Source organism: Anser brachyrhynchus (genome assembly GCF_964034855.1).
Source record: "Anser brachyrhynchus genome assembly, chromosome: 2".
NCBI lineage: Eukaryota > Metazoa > Chordata > Aves > Anseriformes > Anatidae > Anser > Anser brachyrhynchus.
The window spans coordinates 160,747,139-160,767,579 of NC_137695.1; the positions used below are offsets into that span (position 1 = coordinate 160,747,139).

The 20,441-nt window shown below is 56.6% G+C and overlaps 4 protein-coding genes across 4 annotated transcripts; all 4 read left to right on the forward strand.

The window, feature by feature from the left end:
* Window positions 1-3,243: 3,243 nt before the first annotated feature.
* Window positions 3,244-4,388, forward strand: LOC308188745 (feather keratin 1-like). The gene has a single exon (XM_080578120.1). The coding sequence runs from the start codon at window positions 3,586-3,588 to the stop codon at window positions 3,904-3,906; it is 321 nt and encodes a 106-aa protein (XP_080434246.1). The 5' UTR covers window positions 3,244-3,585; the 3' UTR covers window positions 3,907-4,388.
* Window positions 4,389-7,007: 2,619 nt separating this feature from the next.
* On the forward strand, window positions 7,008-9,064 carry LOC308188741 (feather keratin 1-like). The gene has a single exon (XM_080578116.1). It carries the CDS (start codon window positions 8,516-8,518, stop codon window positions 8,834-8,836), a length of 321 nt encoding a protein of 106 aa, XP_080434242.1. The 5' UTR covers window positions 7,008-8,515; the 3' UTR covers window positions 8,837-9,064.
* Window positions 9,065-12,000: 2,936 nt separating this feature from the next.
* LOC308188739 (feather keratin 1-like) lies at window positions 12,001-14,279 on the forward strand. The gene has a single exon (XM_080578114.1). The coding sequence runs from the start codon at window positions 13,446-13,448 to the stop codon at window positions 13,764-13,766; it is 321 nt and encodes a 106-aa protein (XP_080434240.1). The 5' UTR covers window positions 12,001-13,445; the 3' UTR covers window positions 13,767-14,279.
* Window positions 14,280-16,867: 2,588 nt separating this feature from the next.
* On the forward strand, window positions 16,868-18,924 carry LOC308188740 (feather keratin 1-like). The gene has a single exon (XM_080578115.1). It carries the CDS (start codon window positions 18,376-18,378, stop codon window positions 18,694-18,696), a length of 321 nt encoding a protein of 106 aa, XP_080434241.1. The 5' UTR covers window positions 16,868-18,375; the 3' UTR covers window positions 18,697-18,924.
* Window positions 18,925-20,441: the final 1,517 nt, after the last annotated feature.

Below are 20,441 nucleotides of genomic sequence, written 5' to 3' on the forward strand. Positions count from 1 at the left end.
ATGACGTGCTCACAAGCCAAACGCCACCAGGGATCGACTCCCGCTCTGCTGCTCCCATCACAGGGCTGGAAGATTTCCGTGCTCCGAGAAAATTTACCGTGCACAACGATGACGTTGTTGGTCACCCTACGTGCATCCAAGACCCCCCAGGGATGTGCCACTTGCTGCTCCTTCCTTTCCATGCGCTTTCCTCAATAAAGTTCTCAAGCATGCCAGCCTGACGCTCCTCCTCTTCCCTTCTTTCCCAGCGCCCTTCCCACTTCCCTCAGTACAAAGCCAAAGATCAAGAGGTCATTGGGGCACGTCGAAAAGGGCCACCACACCTTCCAGCACGTCACGCGAGACCTACACTTGACCAAACAAAGGCTTGGCCACGCTAAGGCGCTTCTGCACATGCCCTCTGAAACAATCTCTCCGTGTCAGCAGCACACACTCGACTGCTTTCTCACCCAGCAGCACTCTCCCGCATTGACAACAGATGCAGTCACAGAGTCCTTTCAGTTTGGAAGTAACCTCTGGAGACCATGTGCTGCAAGCACCCTGCTCAAGCAGAGTCAGCTACAGCAGGCTGTCCAGGACCATGTGCAGTTGGGCTTCTCAGATCTCCAAGCATGGAAATCCAAAACCTCTGCTTGAGGTCCACTGCTTGACCACCCTCACAGGGGAAAAGGCTTTCCTTCTCTTCCAAGACAATTGCATCTCTTCTCTGTGGCGTCCACTCACCTGTGTCCTGGCAGCAGGCAGTAACTGAAAATAGTCTGGTTCCCTTGTCTTCATTCCCGCCCATCCGGGATTTAGAACAAGGAGGAGATTCAGCCTGAGCAGCCTTCTCTGCGGGTTGAAAACGCCCAGCTCTCTCACCTTCTCCTCATATTGAAGAGGCTCCAGGCCCTTCAGCATCTTGGTAGCCCTGCACTGGAATTGCTCCAGCATGTCCGCTTCCATCTTCCACTGGGACGCCTCAAACTGGACAAAGGACTCCACAAGGGGCCTCACCGGCGATGAAGAGAGATGACGGAGCGCCTTTCTCATCGTGCTGGCAACGCTCTTCCCCATGCCCTCCTGGAGCCTGGTGGCCTCTTTTGCCGCAAGGCTGCATTGCTGACTCATCGTCAGCTTGCTCTCCAACAGCAACACAAGGTCCTGCTTGGCAAAGCTGCCTGCCACTCTGTCGGACAACACCATGTCCTGCTCCCCGGCGTTAGTCCTCCCCAGAGGCAGGAATTTGCTTTGCCCCTTCGGCAACTTCATGATGTTCCTCTCTGCCCAGTTCTCCAGCCTCTGCACATCATTCTGAATGGTGCCACGTTCATCACGTGCATCAGACGCTCCTCCCCGTCTCGGGTCATCTGCAGAATTCCTGCGGGGTCACTCCGTCCCATCACCCACCTCACTAATGAGGATATGATGGCCACAAGATAGAGCACAGGAAGTTCCGCACCAACATGAGAAAGAACTTCTTCACAGTGAGGGTGACGGAGCTGCCCAGGGAGGTTGTGCGCTCTCCTTCTCTGGAGATATTCAAGGCCTGTCTGGATGCCTACCTGGGCAGCCCGCTCTAAGGAACCTGCTTTGGCAGGGGGGTTGGACCTGATGATCTTTCGAGGTCCCTTCCAACACCTTCAATTGTCTCATTCTGGGATTCTGCGATATTGAACATTGGTGGCCTCACTGCCAAGCCCTAGCCTACACCGCTAGGGCCTTGCCTCCAACACCGCTCTGTGCCACTTAGCACAAGCCTCTGCACCCAAGCAATCAGCCACTTCTCATCCCACCTCACTGTCTCTTTATCTAACCCATACTTTGTCCGCTTCTCTAGGAGCTTGTCACGGGAGCAAGCGTCAAAGAAAGCCCTTACTAAAAGCTTTACTAAAGTTGAGCAGCAGCCACTGCTCTCCCCTCATCCACCAAGCTGGTCACCTCCATTTAGAAGACGCTGAGGAGGCTCACGTGTGACTTTCCCTCTCTAAATCCCTGCTGACTACTCCCCATCACATTCTGGTTCTTCGTCTGCTCGACAACGCTTTCCGGGAGGATTTCCTTTAGAACCTTCCCAGCGACTGATGTCAGGCCTACCAGCCTCTGGTTTCCCACACCTTCCTTCTTCACCTTCTTGAACACAGGAGCGCGGCGAGTCTCTTCCAGTCTTCAGGAGCCTCTCCCACTCACCAGGACCTTTCAAAGATAATTAGTAGTGGCCTCCCAAGGACACCACACAGCTCCCTCAGCATTTGTGGCTGCAACCCAGCAGGCCTCACGGAACAAGGCACACCCAGTTGCACAGCCCCCCTTCCTACCTTGATTCATCTTCCTCAGCAACATGCGCTACTCACCTCAGCAGCAAGCCAAAACCACCTCAGCCCAACGGGGACAGGCCTTGCCACTCGTCAGCCATGCCCGGGACCACCCAGCCAGGAGGGGCTCACGGCTGCTGCCCTGAGCACCATGCATGCCTCCAATTCCCCGCTACAGGGTCCAAACCCTGCGTCTGAACATCAAAGCCTAGGCAGGGAAAGGGCCTCACCCTTGGGCGCTCAGTGCTGAATAAGACCCCAAAAGCTCTGCCTAACTCTCCCTGCCAAACCACTCCCCCTCAGCTCAGGGCTTGCAAGCTCTCAACAGGGCCTGAAAGGACAACGTCCTGCTGTCGTAGACAGCTCTCCTCCGCCTAATCAAACTACCACCCGCCAAGCTGCCGCAAGAAGAAAGCACGCAGCCTCCCTTCTCCCACCCAGGACCTTCCAAGCACAAACGCCACCAAGCCACCGACCGATGCAGCAAACCAATGGGAAAGACGAGGAATAAACACAGGCGTAGGGAATGGGCACGAAGGCAGGGAGGGAGCGAGTGCAATGCCAGTGCCAGCGCCTCGCGCCCAGCACATCTGGGAAGCCCACACCAGCCTGCATTATGGCGACGCCAGCAAATAGGGCCCCCTCCTCACAACAATGAAGCCGCAAACCGCACCGCACGAGTGACACGCCATGACCTCACTTCGTGACACCCCACCTCTCTCATGCTTTGGCCGCGTCTGCCGACTGTCCTCAAACGCACTCTCCATGCAAATCCATCCAAAGAGCCGCTCTCGCTTAAAAGCTGCCGCCAAGGCCGCAGAGACACATCCTCAACAGGAGAAAAGAACACGAGAGCGTTGTGGGAAGGACAACACACCCCACCTCATTACTTGCCAGGCTTTAGCATGTAAGAGCAGCTCACGCCAAATGCTGTCATGCACAAAGGCTCTCTCGCCCCGCGGGCACTCACGGACCAGCATAAAAGCCGGCCCTGCGACTCGCACCCTCACACAATCCTCCCGACGTCTTCTCCCCTGCGCCCAACGAGGTGAGCCTGAACCCCGCTCCCTTCCTTCGTCCGCCCCACCAGGCCTATCTCTCCACACGCCCTTTCCCCCTTAGCCTCAGCAGCCCTTCTCCCTCCCCACCGCCATGCTCCCCACAACCCCAGGCCTCCCCACACTCTTGGCCTCCCCCAGCACCACTCCTCACGCCCCCAACACCCTCCGCGTTCCCAACACCCTCCACCTTCCCAACACCCTCTCTTCCAGGGACCCTCCGCACCACAGACATGTCCTGCTACGACATCTGCCGCCCCTGCGGACCCACCCCGCTGGCTAACAGCTGCAACGAGCCCTGTGTCAGGCAGTGCGAGGATTCCCGCGTCGTCATCCAGCCTCCTGCCGTGCTGGTCACCCTGCCAGGACCCATCCTCAGCTCCTTCCCCCAGAACACCGCCGTTGGATCCTCCGCATCAGCTGCCGTGGGCAGCAACCTCAGCGCCCAGGGAGTGCCCATCTCCTCCGGGGGATTCGGAGGCTTTGGCCTTGGAGGCTTTGGCTTTGGAGGCCTGGGCTGCATCAACGGCGGAAGAGCCTGCTACCCCTGCTAAGGACCCACGCCAACACCCCTGACAGAAGCCTCCAACACCGTGCAACACAGCTCTCGCACTGAGGACGCACCTCTGCGCTCTTCATGGCATGCGGGCTCGCCAGCTGTGGCTCATCATTCCATGGCACAACAAAGCAAGCAAGCAAGGAAGGGGCCAGCCCATGCTGTCAGGACACATGGCCAACATACCTCCTTCTTTCTTCCTCTTTCTCCTTTCCATAGCACCACCTTCTACGGCTGCTACTCTCTGCTGCAATGCCTTGCTCACTAGCACAATCCCTCCAGAGACCTTCTGGGGCTGCTCCCACCACACGGTAGCGAGACCTTGGGGCTCTGGGAAAATCTGCTCTACGCAAGGGACATAGGCTGGTGGTCGCCCTCCAGGCACCTCCGAATGTGCACCTTCCACTTGACGCTCCCTCTTTTTCATGTTTTCCTCAATAAAATCCGCCTGCATCCCACATCCTCAGATGCCTCCTCTTCCTTTCTTCTCCCAATGCTCTTCCAACTTCACCCGACAAAAAGAACAAAAAGCAGGGCTCAAGTGGCCATCAGGGCCCATGCCTGGTGGTGTTCAAGAAGCGTTTGGACAACCCTCTTACATAGCTCCTTGTCACTAAAATGGAAAGACATGATGGGTCACTCAGCACACAATGAATTGCCTGCACGGTCACATACCAAGAGTTGCGGTCAACAGCTCTTTGCTCAGGTGGAGACCAGGGAGGAGTGGTGTCCCTCTGGGGCCTCTAGCGAGGCCAGTATGATTTAACAGGGTTGTCCGTCACACGGACACCACACATATGGTGCGAGACTCCTCGTGGATTGAGGATGCACCTTTGTGCCATCGCTGACCCACTGCGTCTTCAGCTCCACAACCATGGCTATTTCTCTCAAGGCATGAACCAGAGAAGCAAGGAAGTGGGCTATTCCGTGATGTTTGGAAACATGGCCGACTTACATTCTACCATTCTCCCACTTCTTTCCCTGACTTGCACTGTCTCGTATGTCTGGTTCTCTCTGGCGCTATGACGTGCTCACAAGCCAAACGCCACCAGGGATCGACTCCCGCTCTGCTGCTCCCATCACAGGGCTGGAAGATTTCCGTGCTCCGAGAAAATTTACCGTGCACAACGATGACGTTGTTGGTCACCCTACGTGCATCCAAGACCCCCCCAGGGATGTGCCACTTGCTGCTCCTTCATTTCCATGCGCTTTCCTCAATAAAGTTCTCAAGCATGCCAGCCTGACGCTCCTCCTCTTCCCTTCTTTCCCAGCGCCCTTCCCACTTCCCTCAGTACAAAGCCAAAGATCAAGAGGTCATTGGGGCACGTCGAAAAGGGCCACCACACCTTCCAGCACGTCACGCGAGACCTACACTTGACCAAACAAAGGCTTGGCCACGCTAAGGCGCTTCTGCACATGCCCTCTGAAACAATCTCTCCGTGTCAGCAGCACACACTCGACTGCTTTCTCACCCAGCAGCATTCTCCCGCATTGACAACAGATGCAGTCACAGAGTCCTTTCAGTTTGGAAGTAACCTCTGGAGACCATGTGCTGCAAGCACCCTGCTCAAGCAGAGTCAGCTACAGCAGGCTGTCCAGGACCATGTGCAGTTGGGCTTCTCAGATCTCCAAGCATGGAAATCCAAAACCTCTGCTTGAGGTCCACTGCTTGACCACCCTCACAGGGGAAAAGGCTTTCCTTCTCTTCCAAGACAATTGCATCTCTTCTCTGTGGCGTCCACTCACCTGTGTCCTGGCAGCAGGCAGTAACTGAAAATAGTCTGGTTCCCTTGTCTTCATTCCCGCCCATCCGGGATTTAGAACAAGGAGGAGATTCAGCCTGAGCAGCCTTCTCTGCGGGTTGAAAACGCCCAGCTCTCTCACCTTCTCCTCATATTGAAGAGGCTCCAGGCCCTTCAGCATCTTGGTAGCCCTGCACTGGAATTGCTCCAGCATGTCCGCTTCCATCTTCCACTGGGACGCCTCAAACCGGACAAAGGACTCCACAAGGGGCCTCACCGGCGATGAAGAGAGATGATGGAGCGCCTTTCTCATCGTGCTGGCAACGCTCTTCCCCATGCCCTCCTGGAGCCTGGTGGCCTCTTTTGCCGCAAGGCTGCATTGCTGACTCATCGTCAGCTTGCTCTCCAACAGCAACACAAGGTCCTGCTTGGCAAAGCTGCCTGCCACTCTGTCGGACAACACCATGTCCTGCTCCCCGGCGTTAGTCCTCCCCAGAGGCAGGAATTTGCTTTGCCCCTTCGGCAACTTCATGATGTTCCTCTCTGCCCAGTTCTCCAGCCTCTGCACATCATTCTGAATGGTGCCACGTTCATCACGTGCATCAGACGCTCCTCCCCGTCTCGGGTCATCTGCAGAATTCCTGCGGGGTCACTCCGTCCCATCACCCACCTCACTAATGAGGATATGATGGCCACAAGATAGAGCACAGGAAGTTCCGCACCAACATGAGAAAGAACTTCTTCACAGTGAGGGTGACGGAGCTGCCCAGGGAGGTTGTGCGCTCTCCTTCTCTGGAGATATTCAAGGCCCGTCTGGATGCCTACCTGGGCAGCCTGCTCTAAGGAACCTGCTTTGGCAGGGGGGTTGGACCTGATGATCTTTCGAGGTCCCTTCCAACACCTTCAGTTGTCTCATTCTGGGATTCTGCGATATTGAACATTGGTGGCCTCACTGCCAAGCCCTAGCCTACACCGCTACGGCCTTGCCTCCAACACCGCTCTGTGCCACTTAGCACAAGCCTCTGCACCCAAGCAATCAGCCACTTCTCAGCCCACATCACTGTCCCTTTATCTAACCCATACTTTGTCCGCTTCTCTAGGAGCTTGTCACGGGAGCAAGTGTCAAAGAAAGCCCTTACTAAAGGCTTTACTAAAGTTGAGCAGCAGCCACTGCTCTCCCCTCATCCACCAAGCTGGTCACCTCAATTTAGAAGACGCTCAGGAGGCTCACGCGTGACTTTCCCTCTCTAAATCCCTGCTGACTACTCCCCATCACGTTCTGGTTCTTCGTCTGCTCGACAGCGCTTTCTGGGAGGATTTCCTTTAGAACCTTCCCAGCGACTGATGTCAGGCCAACCAGCCTCTGGTTTCCCACCCCTTCCTTCTTCACCTTCTTGAACACAGGAGCCGGCGAGTCTCTTCCAGTCTTCAGGAGCCTCTCCCACTCACCAGGACCTTTCAAAGATAATTAGTAGTGGCCTCGCAAGGACACCACACAGCTCCCTCAGCATTTGTGGCTGCAACCCAGCAGGCCTCACGGAACAAGGCACACCCAGTTGCACAGCCCCCCTTCCTACCTTGATTCATCTTCCTCAGCAACAAGCGCTACTCACCTCAGCAGCAAGCCAAAACCACCTCAGCCCAACGGGGACAGGCCTTGCCACTCGTCAGCCATGCCCGGGACCACCCAGCCAGGAGGGGCTCACGACTGCTGCCCCAAGTACCATGCATGCCTCCAACTCCCTGCTGCAGTGACCAAACCCTGCATCTGACCATCAAAGCCTAGGCAGGGAAAGGGCCTCACCCTTGGGCGCTCAGTGCTGAATAAGACCCCAAAAGCTCTGCCTAACTCTCCCTGCCAAACCACTCCCCCTCAGCTCAGGGCTTGCAAGCTCTCAACAGGGCCTGAAAGGACAACGTCCTGCTGTCGTAGACAGCTCTCCTCCGCCTAATCAAACTACCACCCGCCAAGCTGCCGCAAGAAGAAAGCACGCAGCCTCCCTTCTCCCACCCAGGACCTTCCAAGCACAAACGCCACCAAGCCACCGACCGATGCAGCAAACCAATGGGAAAGACGAGGAATAAACACAGGCGTAGGGAATGGGCACGAAGGCAGGGAGGGAGCGAGTGCAATGCCAGTGCCAGCGCCTCGCGCCCAGCACATCTGGGAAGCCCACACCAGCCTGCATTATGGCGACGCCAGCAAATAGGGCCCCCTCCTCACAACAATGAAGCCGCAAACCGCACCGCACGAGTGACACGCCATGACCTCACTTCGTGACACCCCACCTCTCTCATGCTTTGGCCGCGTCTGCCGACTGTCCTCAAACGCACTCTCCATGCAAATCCATCCAAAGAGCCGCTCTCGCTTAAAAGCTGCCGCCAAGGCCGCAGAGACACATCCTCAACAGGAGAAAAGAACACGAGAGCGTTGTGGGAAGGACAACACACCCCACCTCATTACTTGCCAGGCTTTAGCATGTAAGAGCAGCTCACGCCAAATGCTGTCATGCGCAAAGGCTCTCTCGCCCCGCGGGCACTCACGGACCAGCATAAAAGCCGGCCCTGCGACTCGCACCCTCACACAATCCTCCCGACGTCTTCTCCCCTGCGCCCAACGAGGTGAGCCTGAACCCCGCTCCCTTCCTTCGTCCGCCCCACCAGGCCTATCTCTCCACACGCCCTTTCCCCCTTAGCCTCAGCAGCCCTTCTCCCTCCCCACCGCCATGCTCCCCACAACCCCAGGCCTCCCCACACTCTTGGCCTCCCCCAGCACCACTCCTCACGCCCCCAACACCCTCCGCGTTCCCAACACCCTCCACCTTCCCAACACCCTCTCTTCCAGGGACCCTCCGCACCACAGACATGTCCTGCTACGACATCTGCCGCCCCTGCGGACCCACCCCGCTGGCTAACAGCTGCAACGAGCCCTGTGTCAGGCAGTGCGAGGATTCCCGCGTCGTCATCCAGCCTCCTGCCGTGCTGGTCACCCTGCCAGGACCCATCCTCAGCTCCTTCCCCCAGAACACCGCCGTTGGATCCTCCGCATCAGCTGCCGTGGGCAGCAACCTCAGCGCCCAGGGAGTGCCCATCTCCTCCGGGGGATTCGGAGGCTTTGGCCTTGGAGGCTTTGGCTTTGGAGGCCTGGGCTGCATCAACGGCGGAAGAGCCTGCTACCCCTGCTAAGGACCCACGCCAACACCCCTGACAGAAGCCTCCAACACCGTGCAACACAGCTCTCGCACTGAGGACGCACCTCTGCGCTCTTCATGGCATGCGGGCTCGCCAGCTGTGGCTCATCATTCCATGGCACAACAAAGCAAGCAAGCAAGGAAGGGGCCAGCCCATGCTGTCAGGACACATGGCCAACATACCTCCTTCTTTCTTCCTCTTTCTCCTTTCCATAGCACCACCTTCTACGGCTGCTACTCTCTGCTGCAATGCCTTGCTCCCTAGCACAATCCCTCCAGAGACCTTCTGGGGCTGCTCCCACCACACGGTAGCGAGACCTTGGGGCTCTGGGAAAATCTGCTCTACGCAAGGGACATAGGCTGGTGGTCGCCCTCCAGGCACCTCCGAATGTGCACCTTCCACTTGACGCTCCCTCTTTTTCATGTTTTCCTCAATAAAATCCGCCTGCATCCCACATCCTCAGATGCCTCCTCTTCCTTTCTTCTCCCAACGCTCTTCCAACTTCACCCGACAAAAAGAACAAAAAGCAGGGCTCAAGTGGCCATCAGGGCCCATGCCTGGTGGTGTTCAAGAAGCGTTTGGACAACCCTCTTACATAGCTCCTTGTCACTAAAATGGAAAGACATGATGGGTCACTCAGCACACAATGAATTGCCTGCACGGTCACATACCAAGAGTTGCGGTCAACAGCTCTTTGCTCAGGTGGAGACCAGGGAGGAGTGGTGTCCCTCTGGGGCCTCTAGCGAGGCCAGTATGATTTAACAGGGTTGTCCGTCACACGGACACCACACATATGGTGCGAGACTCCTCGTGGATTGAGGATGCACCTTTGTGCCATCGCTGACCCACTGCGTCTTCAGCTCCACAACCATGGCTATTTCTCTCAAGGCATAAACCAGAGAAGCAAGGAAGTGGGCTATTCCGTGATGTTTGGAAACATGGCCGACTTACATTCTACCATTCTCCCACTTCTTTCCCTGACTTGCACTGTCTCGTATGTCTGGTTCTCTCTGGCGCTATGACGTGCTCACAAGCCAAACGCCACCAGGGATCGACTCCCGCTCTGCTGCTCCCATCACAGGGCTGGAAGATTTCCGTGCTCCGAGAAAATTTACCGTGCACAACGATGACGTTGTTGGTCACCCTACGTGCATCCAAGACCCCCCAGGGATGTGCCACTTGCTGCTCCTTCCTTTCCATGCGCTTTCCTCAATAAAGTTCTCAAGCATGCCAGCCTGACGCTCCTCCTCTTCCCTTCTTTCCCAGCGCCCTTCCCACTTCCCTCAGTACAAAGCCAAAGATCAAGAGGTCATTGGGGCACGTCGAAAAGGGCCACCACACCTTCCAGCACGTCACGCAAGACCTACACTTGACCAAACAAAGGCTTGGCCACGCTAAGGCGCTTCTGCACATGCCCTCTGAAACAATCTCTCCGTGTCAGCAGCACACACTCGACTGCTTTCTCACCCAGCAGCATTCTCCCGCATTGACAACAGATGCAGTCACAGAGTCCTTTCAGTTTGGAAGTAACCTCTGGAGACCATGTGCTGCAAGCACCCTGCTCAAGCAGAGTCAGCTACAGCAGGCTGTCCAGGACCATGTGCAGTTGGCCTTCTCAGATCTCCAAGCATGGAAATCCAAAACCTCTGCTTGAGGTCCACTGCTTGACCACCCTCACAGGGGAAAAGGCTTTCCTTCTCTTCCAAGACAATTGCATCTCTTCTCTGTGGCGTCCACTCACCTTTGTCCTGGCAGCAGGCAGTAACTGAAAATAGTCTGGTTCCCTTGTCTTCATTCCCGCCCATCCGGGATTTAGAACAAGGAGGAGATTCAGCCTGAGCAGCCTTCTCTGCGGGTTGAAAACGCCCAGCTCTCTCACCTTCTCCTCATATTGAAGAGGCTCCAGGCCCTTCAGCATCTTGGTAGCCCTGCACTGGAATTGCTCCAGCATGTCCGCTTCCATCTTCCACTGGGACGCCTCAAACTGGACAAAGGACTCCACAAGGGGCCTCACCGGCGATGAAGAGAGATGACGGAGCGCCTTTCTCATCGTGCTGGCAACGCTCTTCCCCATGCCCTCCTGGAGCCTGGTGGCCTCTTTTGCCGCAAGGCTGCATTGCTGACTCATCGTCAGCTTGCTCTCCAACAGCAACACAAGGTCCTGCTTGGCAAAGCTGCCTGCCACTCTGTCGGACAACACCATGTCCTGCTCCCCGGCGTTAGTCCTCCCCAGAGGCAGGAATTTGCTTTGCCCCTTCGGCAACTTCATGATGTTCCTCTCTGCCCAGTTCTCCAGCCTCTGCACATCATTCTGAATGGTGCCACGTTCATCACGTGCATCAGACGCTCCTCCCCGTCTCGGGTCATCTGCAGAATTCCTGCGGGGTCACTCCGTCCCATCACCCACCTCACTAATGAGGATATGATGGCCACAAGATAGAGCACAGGAAGTTCCGCACCAACACGAGAAAGAACTACTTCACAGTGAGGGTGACGGAGCTGCCCAGGGAGGTTGTGCGCTCTCCTTCTCTGGAGATATTCAAGGCCCGTCTGGATGCCTACCTGGGCAGCCCGCTCTAAGGAACCTGCTTTGGCAGGGGGGTTGGACCTGATGATCTTTCGAGGTCCCTTCCAACACCTTCAATTGTCTCATTCTGGGATTCTGCGATATTGAACATTGGTGGCCTCACTGCCAAGCCCTAGCCTACACCGCTAGGGCCTTGCCTCCAACACCGCTCTGTGCCACTTAGCACAAGCCTCTGCACCCAAGCAATCAGCCACTTCTCATCCCACCTCACTGTCTCTTTATCTAACCCATACTTTGTCCGCTTCTCTAGGAGCTTGTCACGGGAGCAAGCGTCAAAGAAAGCCCTTACTAAAAGCTTTACTAAAGTTGAGCAGCAGCCACTGCTCTCCCCTCATCCACCAAGCTGGTCACCTCCATTTAGAAGACGCTGAGGAGGCTCACGTGTGACTTTCCCTCTCTAAATCCCTGCTGACTACTCCCCATCACATTCTGGTTCTTCGTCTGCTCGACAACGCTTTCCGGGAGGATTTCCTTTAGAACCTTCCCAGCGACTGATGTCAGGCCTACCAGCCTCTGGTTTCCCACACCTTCCTTCTTCACCTTCTTGAACACAGGAGCGCGGCGAGTCTCTTCCAGTCTTCAGGAGCCTCTCCCACTCACCAGGACCTTTCAAAGATAATTAGTAGTGGCCTCGCAAGGACACCACACAGCTCCCTCAGCATTTGTGGCTGCAACCCAGCAGGCCTCACGGAACAAGGCACACCCAGTTGCACAGCCCCCCTTCCTACCTTGATTCATCTTCCTCAGCAACATGCGCTACTCACCTCAGCAGCAAGCCAAAACCACCTCAGCCCAACGGGGACAGGCCTTGCCACTCGTCAGCCATGCCCGGGACCACCCAGCCAGGAGGGGCTCACGGCTGCTGCCCTGAGCACCATGCATGCCTCCAATTCCCCGCTACAGGGTCCAAACCCTGCGTCTGAACATCAAAGCCTAGGCAGGGAAAGGGCCTCACCCTTGGGCGCTCAGTGCTGAATAAGACCCCAAAAGCTCTGCCTAACTCTCCCTGCCAAACCACTCCCCCTCAGCTCAGGGCTTGCAAGCTCTCAACAGGGCCTGAAAGGACAACGTCCTGCTGTCGTAGACAGCTCTCCTCCGCCTAATCAAACTACCACCCGCCAAGCTGCCGCAAGAAGAAAGCACGCAGCCTCCCTTCTCCCACCCAGGACCTTCCAAGCACAAACGCCACCAAGCCACCGACCGATGCAGCAAACCAATGGGAAAGACGAGGAATAAACACAGGCGTAGGGAATGGGCACGAAGGCAGGGAGGGAGCGAGTGCAATGCCAGTGCCAGCGCCTCGCGCCCAGCACATCTGGGAAGCCCACACCAGCCTGCATTATGGCGACGCCAGCAAATAGGGCCCCCTCCTCACAACAATGAAGCCGCAAACCGCACCGCACGAGTGACACGCCATGACCTCACTTCGTGACACCCCACCTCTCTCATGCTTTGGCCGCGTCTGCCGACTGTCCTCAAACGCACTCTCCATGCAAATCCATCCAAAGAGCCGCTCTCGCTTAAAAGCTGCCGCCAAGGCCGCAGAGACACATCCTCAACAGGAGAAAAGAACACGAGAGCGTTGTGGGAAGGACAACACACCCCACCTCATTACTTGCCAGGCTTTAGCATGTAAGAGCAGCTCACGCCAAATGCTGTCATGCGCAAAGGCTCTCTCGCCCCGCGGGCACTCACGGACCAGCATAAAAGCCGGCCCTGCGACTCGCACCCTCACACAATCCTCCCGACGTCTTCTCCCCTGCGCCCAACGAGGTGAGCCTGAACCCCGCTCCCTTCCTTCGTCCGCCCCACCAGGCCTATCTCTCCACACGCCCTTTCCCCCTTAGCCTCAGCAGCCCTTCTCCCTCCCCACCGCCATGCTCCCCACAACCCCAGGCCTCCCCACACTCTTGGCCTCCCCCAGCACCACTCCTCACGCCCCCAACACCCTCCGCGTTCCCAACACCCTCCACCTTCCCAACACCCTCTCTTCCAGGGACCCTCCGCACCACAGACATGTCCTGCTACGACATCTGCCGCCCCTGCGGACCCACCCCGCTGGCTAACAGCTGCAACGAGCCCTGTGTCAGGCAGTGCGAGGATTCCCGCGTCGTCATCCAGCCTCCTGCCGTGCTGGTCACCCTGCCAGGACCCATCCTCAGCTCCTTCCCCCAGAACACCGCCGTTGGATCCTCCGCATCAGCTGCCGTGGGCAGCAACCTCAGCGCCCAGGGAGTGCCCATCTCCTCCGGGGGATTCGGAGGCTTTGGCCTTGGAGGCTTTGGCTTTGGAGGCCTGGGCTGCATCAACGGCGGAAGAGCCTGCTACCCCTGCTAAGGACCCACGCCAACACCCCTGACAGAAGCCTCCAACACCGTGCAACACAGCTCTCGCACTGAGGACGCACCTCTGCGCTCTTCATGGCATGCGGGCTCGCCAGCTGTGGCTCATCATTCCATGGCACAACAAAGCAAGCAAGCAAGGAAGGGGCCAGCCCATGCTGTCAGGACACATGGCCAACATACCTCCTTCTTTCTTCCTCTTTCTCCTTTCCATAGCACCACCTTCTACGGCTGCTACTCTCTGCTGCAATGCCTTGCTCACTAGCACAATCCCTCCAGAGACCTTCTGGGGCTGCTCCCACCACACGGTAGCGAGACCTTGGGGCTCTGGGAAAATCTGCTCTACGCAAGGGACATAGGCTGGTGGTCGCCCTCCAGGCACCTCCGAATGTGCACCTTCCACTTGACGCTCCCTCTTTTTCATGTTTTCCTCAATAAAATCCGCCTGCATCCCACATCCTCAGATGCCTCCTCTTCCTTTCTTCTCCCAACGCTCTTCCAACTTCACCCGACAAAAAGAACAAAAAGCAGGGCTCAAGTGGCCATCAGGGCCCATGCCTGGTGGTGTTCAAGAAGCGTTTGGACAACCCTCTTACATAGCTCCTTGTCACTAAAATGGAAAGACATGATGGGTCACTCAGCACACAATGAATTGCCTGCACGGTCACATACCAAGAGTTGCGGTCAACAGCTCTTTGCTCAGGTGGAGACCAGGGAGGAGTGGTGTCCCTCTGGGGCCTCTAGCGAGGCCAGTATGATTTAACAGGGTTGTCCGTCACACGGACACCACACATATGGTGCGAGACTCCTCGTGGATTGAGGATGCACCTTTGTGCCATCGCTGACCCACTGCGTCTTCAGCTCCACAACCATGGCTATTTCTCTCAAGGCATGAACCAGAGAAGCAAGGAAGTGGGCTATTCCGTGATGTTTGGAAACATGGCCGACTTACATTCTACCATTCTCCCACTTCTTTCCCTGACTTGCACTGTCTCGTATGTCTGGTTCTCTCTGGCGCTATGACGTGCTCACAAGCCAAACGCCACCAGGGATCGACTCCCGCTCTGCTGCTCCCATCACAGGGCTGGAAGATTTCCGTGCTCCGAGAAAATTTACTGTGCACAACGATGACGTTGTTGGTCACCCTACGTGCATCCAAGACCCCCCAGGGATGTGCCACTTGCTGCTCCTTCATTTCCATGCGCTTTCCTCAATAAAGTTCTCAAGCATGCCAGCCTGACGCTCCTCCTCTTCCCTTCTTCTCCCAGCGCCTTTCCCACTTCCCTCAGTACAAAGGCAAAACTCGAGAGGTCATCGGGGCACGTCGAAAAGGGCCACCACACCTTCCAGCACGTCACGCAAGACCTACACTTGACCAAACAAAGGCTTGGCCACGCTAAGGCGCTTCTGCACATGCCCTCTGAAACAATCTCTCCGTGTCAGCAGCACACACTCGACTGCTTTCTCACCCAGCAGCATTCTCCCGCATTGACAACAGATGCAGTCACAGAGTCCTTTCAGTTTGGAAGTAACCTCTGGAGACCATGTGCTGCAAGCACCCTGCTCAAGCAGAGTCAGCTACAGCAGGCTGTCCAGGACCATGTGCAGTTGGGCTTCTCAGATCTCCAAGCATGGAAATCCAAAACCTCTGCTTGAGGTCCACTGCTTGACCACCCTCACAGGGGAAAAGGCTTTCCTTCTCTTCCAAGACAATTGCATCTCTTCTCTGTGGCGTCCACTCACCTGTGTCCTGGCAGCAGGCAGTAACTGAAAATAGTCTGGTTCCCTTGTCTTCATTCCCGCCCATCCGGGATTTAGAACAAGGAGGAGATTCAGCCTGAGCAGCCTTCTCTGCGGGTTGAAAACGCCCAGCTCTCTCACCTTCTCCTCATATTGAAGAGGCTCCAGGCCCTTCAGCATCTTGGTAGCCCTGCACTGGAATTGCTCCAGCATGTCCGCTTCCATCTTCCACTGGGACGCCTCAAACCGGACAAAGGACTCCACAAGGGGCCTCACCGGCGATGAAGAGAGATGATGGAGCGCCTTTCTCATCGTGCTGGCAACGCTCTTCCCCATGCCCTCCTGGAGCCTGGTGGCCTCTTTTGCCGCAAGGCTGCATTGCTGACTCATCGTCAGCTTGCTCTCCAACAGCAACACAAGGTCCTGCTTGGCAAAGCTGCCTGCCACTCTGTCGGACAACACCATGTCCTGCTCCCCGGCGTTAGTCCTCCCCAGAGGCAGGAATTTGCTTTGCCCCTTTGGCAACTTCATGATGTTCCTCTCTGCCCAGTTCTCCAGCCTCTGCACATCATTCTGAATGGTGCCACGTTCATCACGTGCATCAGACGCTCCTCCCCGTCTCGGGTCATCTGCAGAATTCCTGCGGGGTCACTCCGTCCCATCACCCACCTCACTAATGAGGATATGATGGCCACAAGATAGAGCACAGGAAGTTCCGCACCAACATGAGAAAGAACTTCTTCACAGTGAGGGTGACGGAGCTGCCCAGGGAGGTTGTGCGCTCTCCTTCTCTGGAGATATTCAAGGCCCGTCTGGATGCCTACCTGGGCAGCCTGCTCTAAGGAACCTGCTTTGGCAGGGGGGTTGGACCTGATGATCTTTCGAGGTCCCTTCCAACACCTTCAGTTGTCTCATTCTGGGATTCTGCGATATTGAACATTGGTGGCCTCACTGCCAAGCCCTAGCCTACACCGCTACGGCCTTGCCTCCAACACCGCTCTGTGCCACTTAGCACAAGCCTCTGCACCCAAGCAATCAGCCACTTCTCATCCCACCTCACTGTCTCTTTATCTAACCCATACTTTGTCCGCTTCTCTAGGAGCTTGTCACGGGAGCAAGTGTCAAAGAAAGCCCTTACTAAAGGCTTTACTAAAGTTGAGCAGCAGCCACTGCTCTCCCCTCATCCACCAAGCTGGTCACCTCAATTTAGAAGACGCTCAGGAGGCTCACGCGTGACTTTCCCTCTCTAAATCCCTGCTGACTACTCCCCATCACGTTCTGGTTCTTCGTCTGCTCGACAGCGCTTTCTGGGAGGATTTCCTTTAGAACCTTCCCAGCGACTGATGTCAGGCCAACCAGCCTCTGGTTTCCCACCCCTTCCTTCTTCACCTTCTTGAACACAGGAGCCGGCGAGTCTCTTCCAGTCTTCAGGAGCCTCTCCCACTCACCAGGACCTTTCAAAGATAATTAGTAGTGGCCTCGCAAGGACACCACACAGCTCCCTCAGCATTTGTGGCTGCAACCCAGCAGGCCTCACGGAACAAGGCACACCCAGTTGCACAGCCCCCCTTCCTACCTTGATTCATCTTCCTCAGCAACAAGCGCTACTCACCTCAGCAGCAAGCCAAAACCACCTCAGCCCAACGGGGACAGGCCTTGCCACTCGTCAGCCATGCCCGGGACCACCCAGCCAGGAGGGGCTCACGACTGCTGCCCCAAGTACCATGCATGCCTCCAACTCCCTGCTGCAGTGACCAAACCCTGCATCTGACCATCAAAGCCTAGGCAGGGAAAGGGCCTCACCCTTGGGCGCTCAGTGCTGAATAAGACCCCAAAAGCTCTGCCTAACTCTCCCTGCCAAACCACTCCCCCTCAGCTCAGGGCTTGCAAGCTCTCAACAGGGCCTGAAAGGACAACGTCCTGCTGTCGTAGACAGCTCTCCTCCGCCTAATCAAACTACCACCCGCCAAGCTGCCGCAAGAAGAAAGCACGCAGCCTCCCTTCTCCCACCCAGGACCTTCCAAGCACAAACGCCACCAAGCCACCGACCGATGCAGCAAACCAATGGGAAAGACGAGGAATAAACACAGGCGTAGGGAATGGGCACGAAGGCAGGGAGGGAGCGAGTGCAATGCCAGTGCCAGCGCCTCGCGCCCAGCACATCTGGGAAGCCCACACCAGCCTGCATTATGGCGACGCCAGCAAATAGGGCCCCCTCCTCACAACAATGAAGCCGCAAACCGCACCGCACGAGTGACACGCCATGACCTCACTTCGTGACACCCCACCTCTCTCATGCTTTGGCCGCGTCTGCCGACTGTCCTCAAACGCACTCTCCATGCAAATCCATCCAAAGAGCCGCTCTCGCTTAAAAGCTGCCGCCAAGGCCGCAGAGACACATCCTCAACAGGAGAAAAGAACACGAGAGCGTTGTGGGAAGGACAACACACCCCACCTCATTACTTGCCAGGCTTTAGCATGTAAGAGCAGCTCACGCCAAATGCTGTCATGCGCAAAGGCTCTCTCGCCCCGCGGGCACTCACGGACCAGCATAAAAGCCGGCCCTGCGACTCGCACCCTCACACAATCCTCCCGACGTCTTCTCCCCTGCGCCCAACGAGGTGAGCCTGAACCCCGCTCCCTTCCTTCGTCCGCCCCACCAGGCCTATCTCTCCACACGCCCTTTCCCCCTTAGCCTCAGCAGCCCTTCTCCCTCCCCACCGCCATGCTCCCCACAACCCCAGGCCTCCCCACACTCTTGGCCTCCCCCAGCACCACTCCTCACGCCCCCAACACCCTCCGCGTTCCCAACACCCTCCACCTTCCCAACACCCTCTCTTCCAGGGACCCTCCGCACCACAGACATGTCCTGCTACGACATCTGCCGCCCCTGCGGACCCACCCCGCTGGCTAACAGCTGCAACGAGCCCTGTGTCAGGCAGTGCGAGGATTCCCGCGTCGTCATCCAGCCTCCTGCCGTGCTGGTCACCCTGCCAGGACCCATCCTCAGCTCCTTCCCCCAGAACACCGCCGTTGGATCCTCCGCATCAGCTGCCGTGGGCAGCAACCTCAGCGCCCAGGGAGTGCCCATCTCCTCCGGGGGATTCGGAGGCTTTGGCCTTGGAGGCTTTGGCTTTGGAGGCCTGGGCTGCATCAACGGCGGAAGAGCCTGCTACCCCTGCTAAGGACCCACGCCAACACCCCTGACAGAAGCCTCCAACACCGTGCAACACAGCTCTCGCACTGAGGACGCACCTCTGCGCTCTTCATGGCATGCGGGCTCGCCAGCTGTGGCTCATCATTCCATGGCACAACAAAGCAAGCAAGCAAGGAAGGGGCCAGCCCATGCTGTCAGGACACATGGCCAACATACCTCCTTCTTTCTTCCTCTTTCTCCTTTCCATAGCACCACCTTCTACGGCTGCTACTCTCTGCTGCAATGCCTTGCTCCCTAGCACAATCCCTCCAGAGACCTTCTGGGGCTGCTCCCACCACACGGTAGCGAGACCTTGGGGCTCTGGGAAAATCTGCTCTACGCAAGGGACATAGGCTGGTGGTCGCCCTCCAGGCACCTCCGAATGTGCACCTTCCACTTGACGCTCCCTCTTTTTCATGTTTTCCTCAATAAAATCCGCCTGCATCCCACATCCTCAGATGCCTCCTCTTCCTTTCTTCTCCCAACGCTCTTCCAACTTCACCCGACAAAAAGAACAAAAAGCAGGGCTCAAGTGGCCATCAGGGCCCATGCCTGGTGGTGTTCAAGAAGCGTTTGGACAACCCTCTTACATAGCTCCTTGTCACTAAAATGGAAAGACATGATGGGTCACTCAGCACACAATGAATTGCCTGCACGGTCACATACCAAGAGTTGCGGTCAACAGCTCTTTGCTCAGGTGGAGACCAGGGAGGAGTGGTGTCCCTCTGGGGCCTCTAGCGAGGCCAGTATGATTTAACAGGGTTGTCCGTCACACGGACACCACACATATGGTGCGAGACTCCTCGTGGATTGAGGATGCACCTTTGTGCCATCGCTGACCCACTGCGTCTTCAGCTCCACAACCATGGCTATTTCTCTCAAGGCATAAACCAGAGAAGCAAGGAAGTGGGCTATTCCGTGATGTTTGGAAACATGGCCGACTTACATTCTACCATTCTCCCACTTCTTTCCCTGACTTGCACTGTCTCGTATGTCTGGTTCTCTCTGGCGCTATGACGTGCTCACAAGCCAAACGCCACCAGGGATCGACTCCCGCTCTGCTGCTCCCATCACAGGGCTGGAAGATTTCCGTGCTCCGAGAAAATTTACCGTGCACAACGATGACGTTGTTGGTCACCCTACGTGCATCCAAGACCCCCCAGGGATGTGCCACTTGCTGCTCCTTCCTTTCCATGCGCTTTCCTCAATAAAGTTCTCAAGCATGCCAGCCTGACGCTCCTCCTCTTCCCTTCTTTCCCAGCGCCCTTCCCACTTCCCTCAGTACAAAGCCAAAGATCAAGAGGTCATTGGGGCACGTCGAAAAGGGCCACCACACCTTCCAGCACGTCACGCAAGACCTACACTTGACCAAACAAAGGCTTGGCCACGCTAAGGCGCTTCTGCACATGCCCTCTGAAACAATCTCTCCGTGTCAGCAGCACACACTCGACTGCTTTCTCACCCAGCAGCATTCTCCCGCATTGACAACAGATGCAGTCACAGAGTCCTTTCAGTTTGGAAGTAACCTCTGGAGACCATGTGCTGCAAGCACCCTGCTCAAGCAGAGTCAGCTACAGCAGGCTGTCCAGGACCATGTGCAGTTGGCCTTCTCAGATCTCCAAGCATGGAAATCCAAAACCTCTGCTTGAGGTCCACTGCTTGACCACCCTCACAGGGGAAAAGGCTTTCCTTCTCTTCCAAGACAATTGCATCTCTTCTCTGTGGCGTCCACTC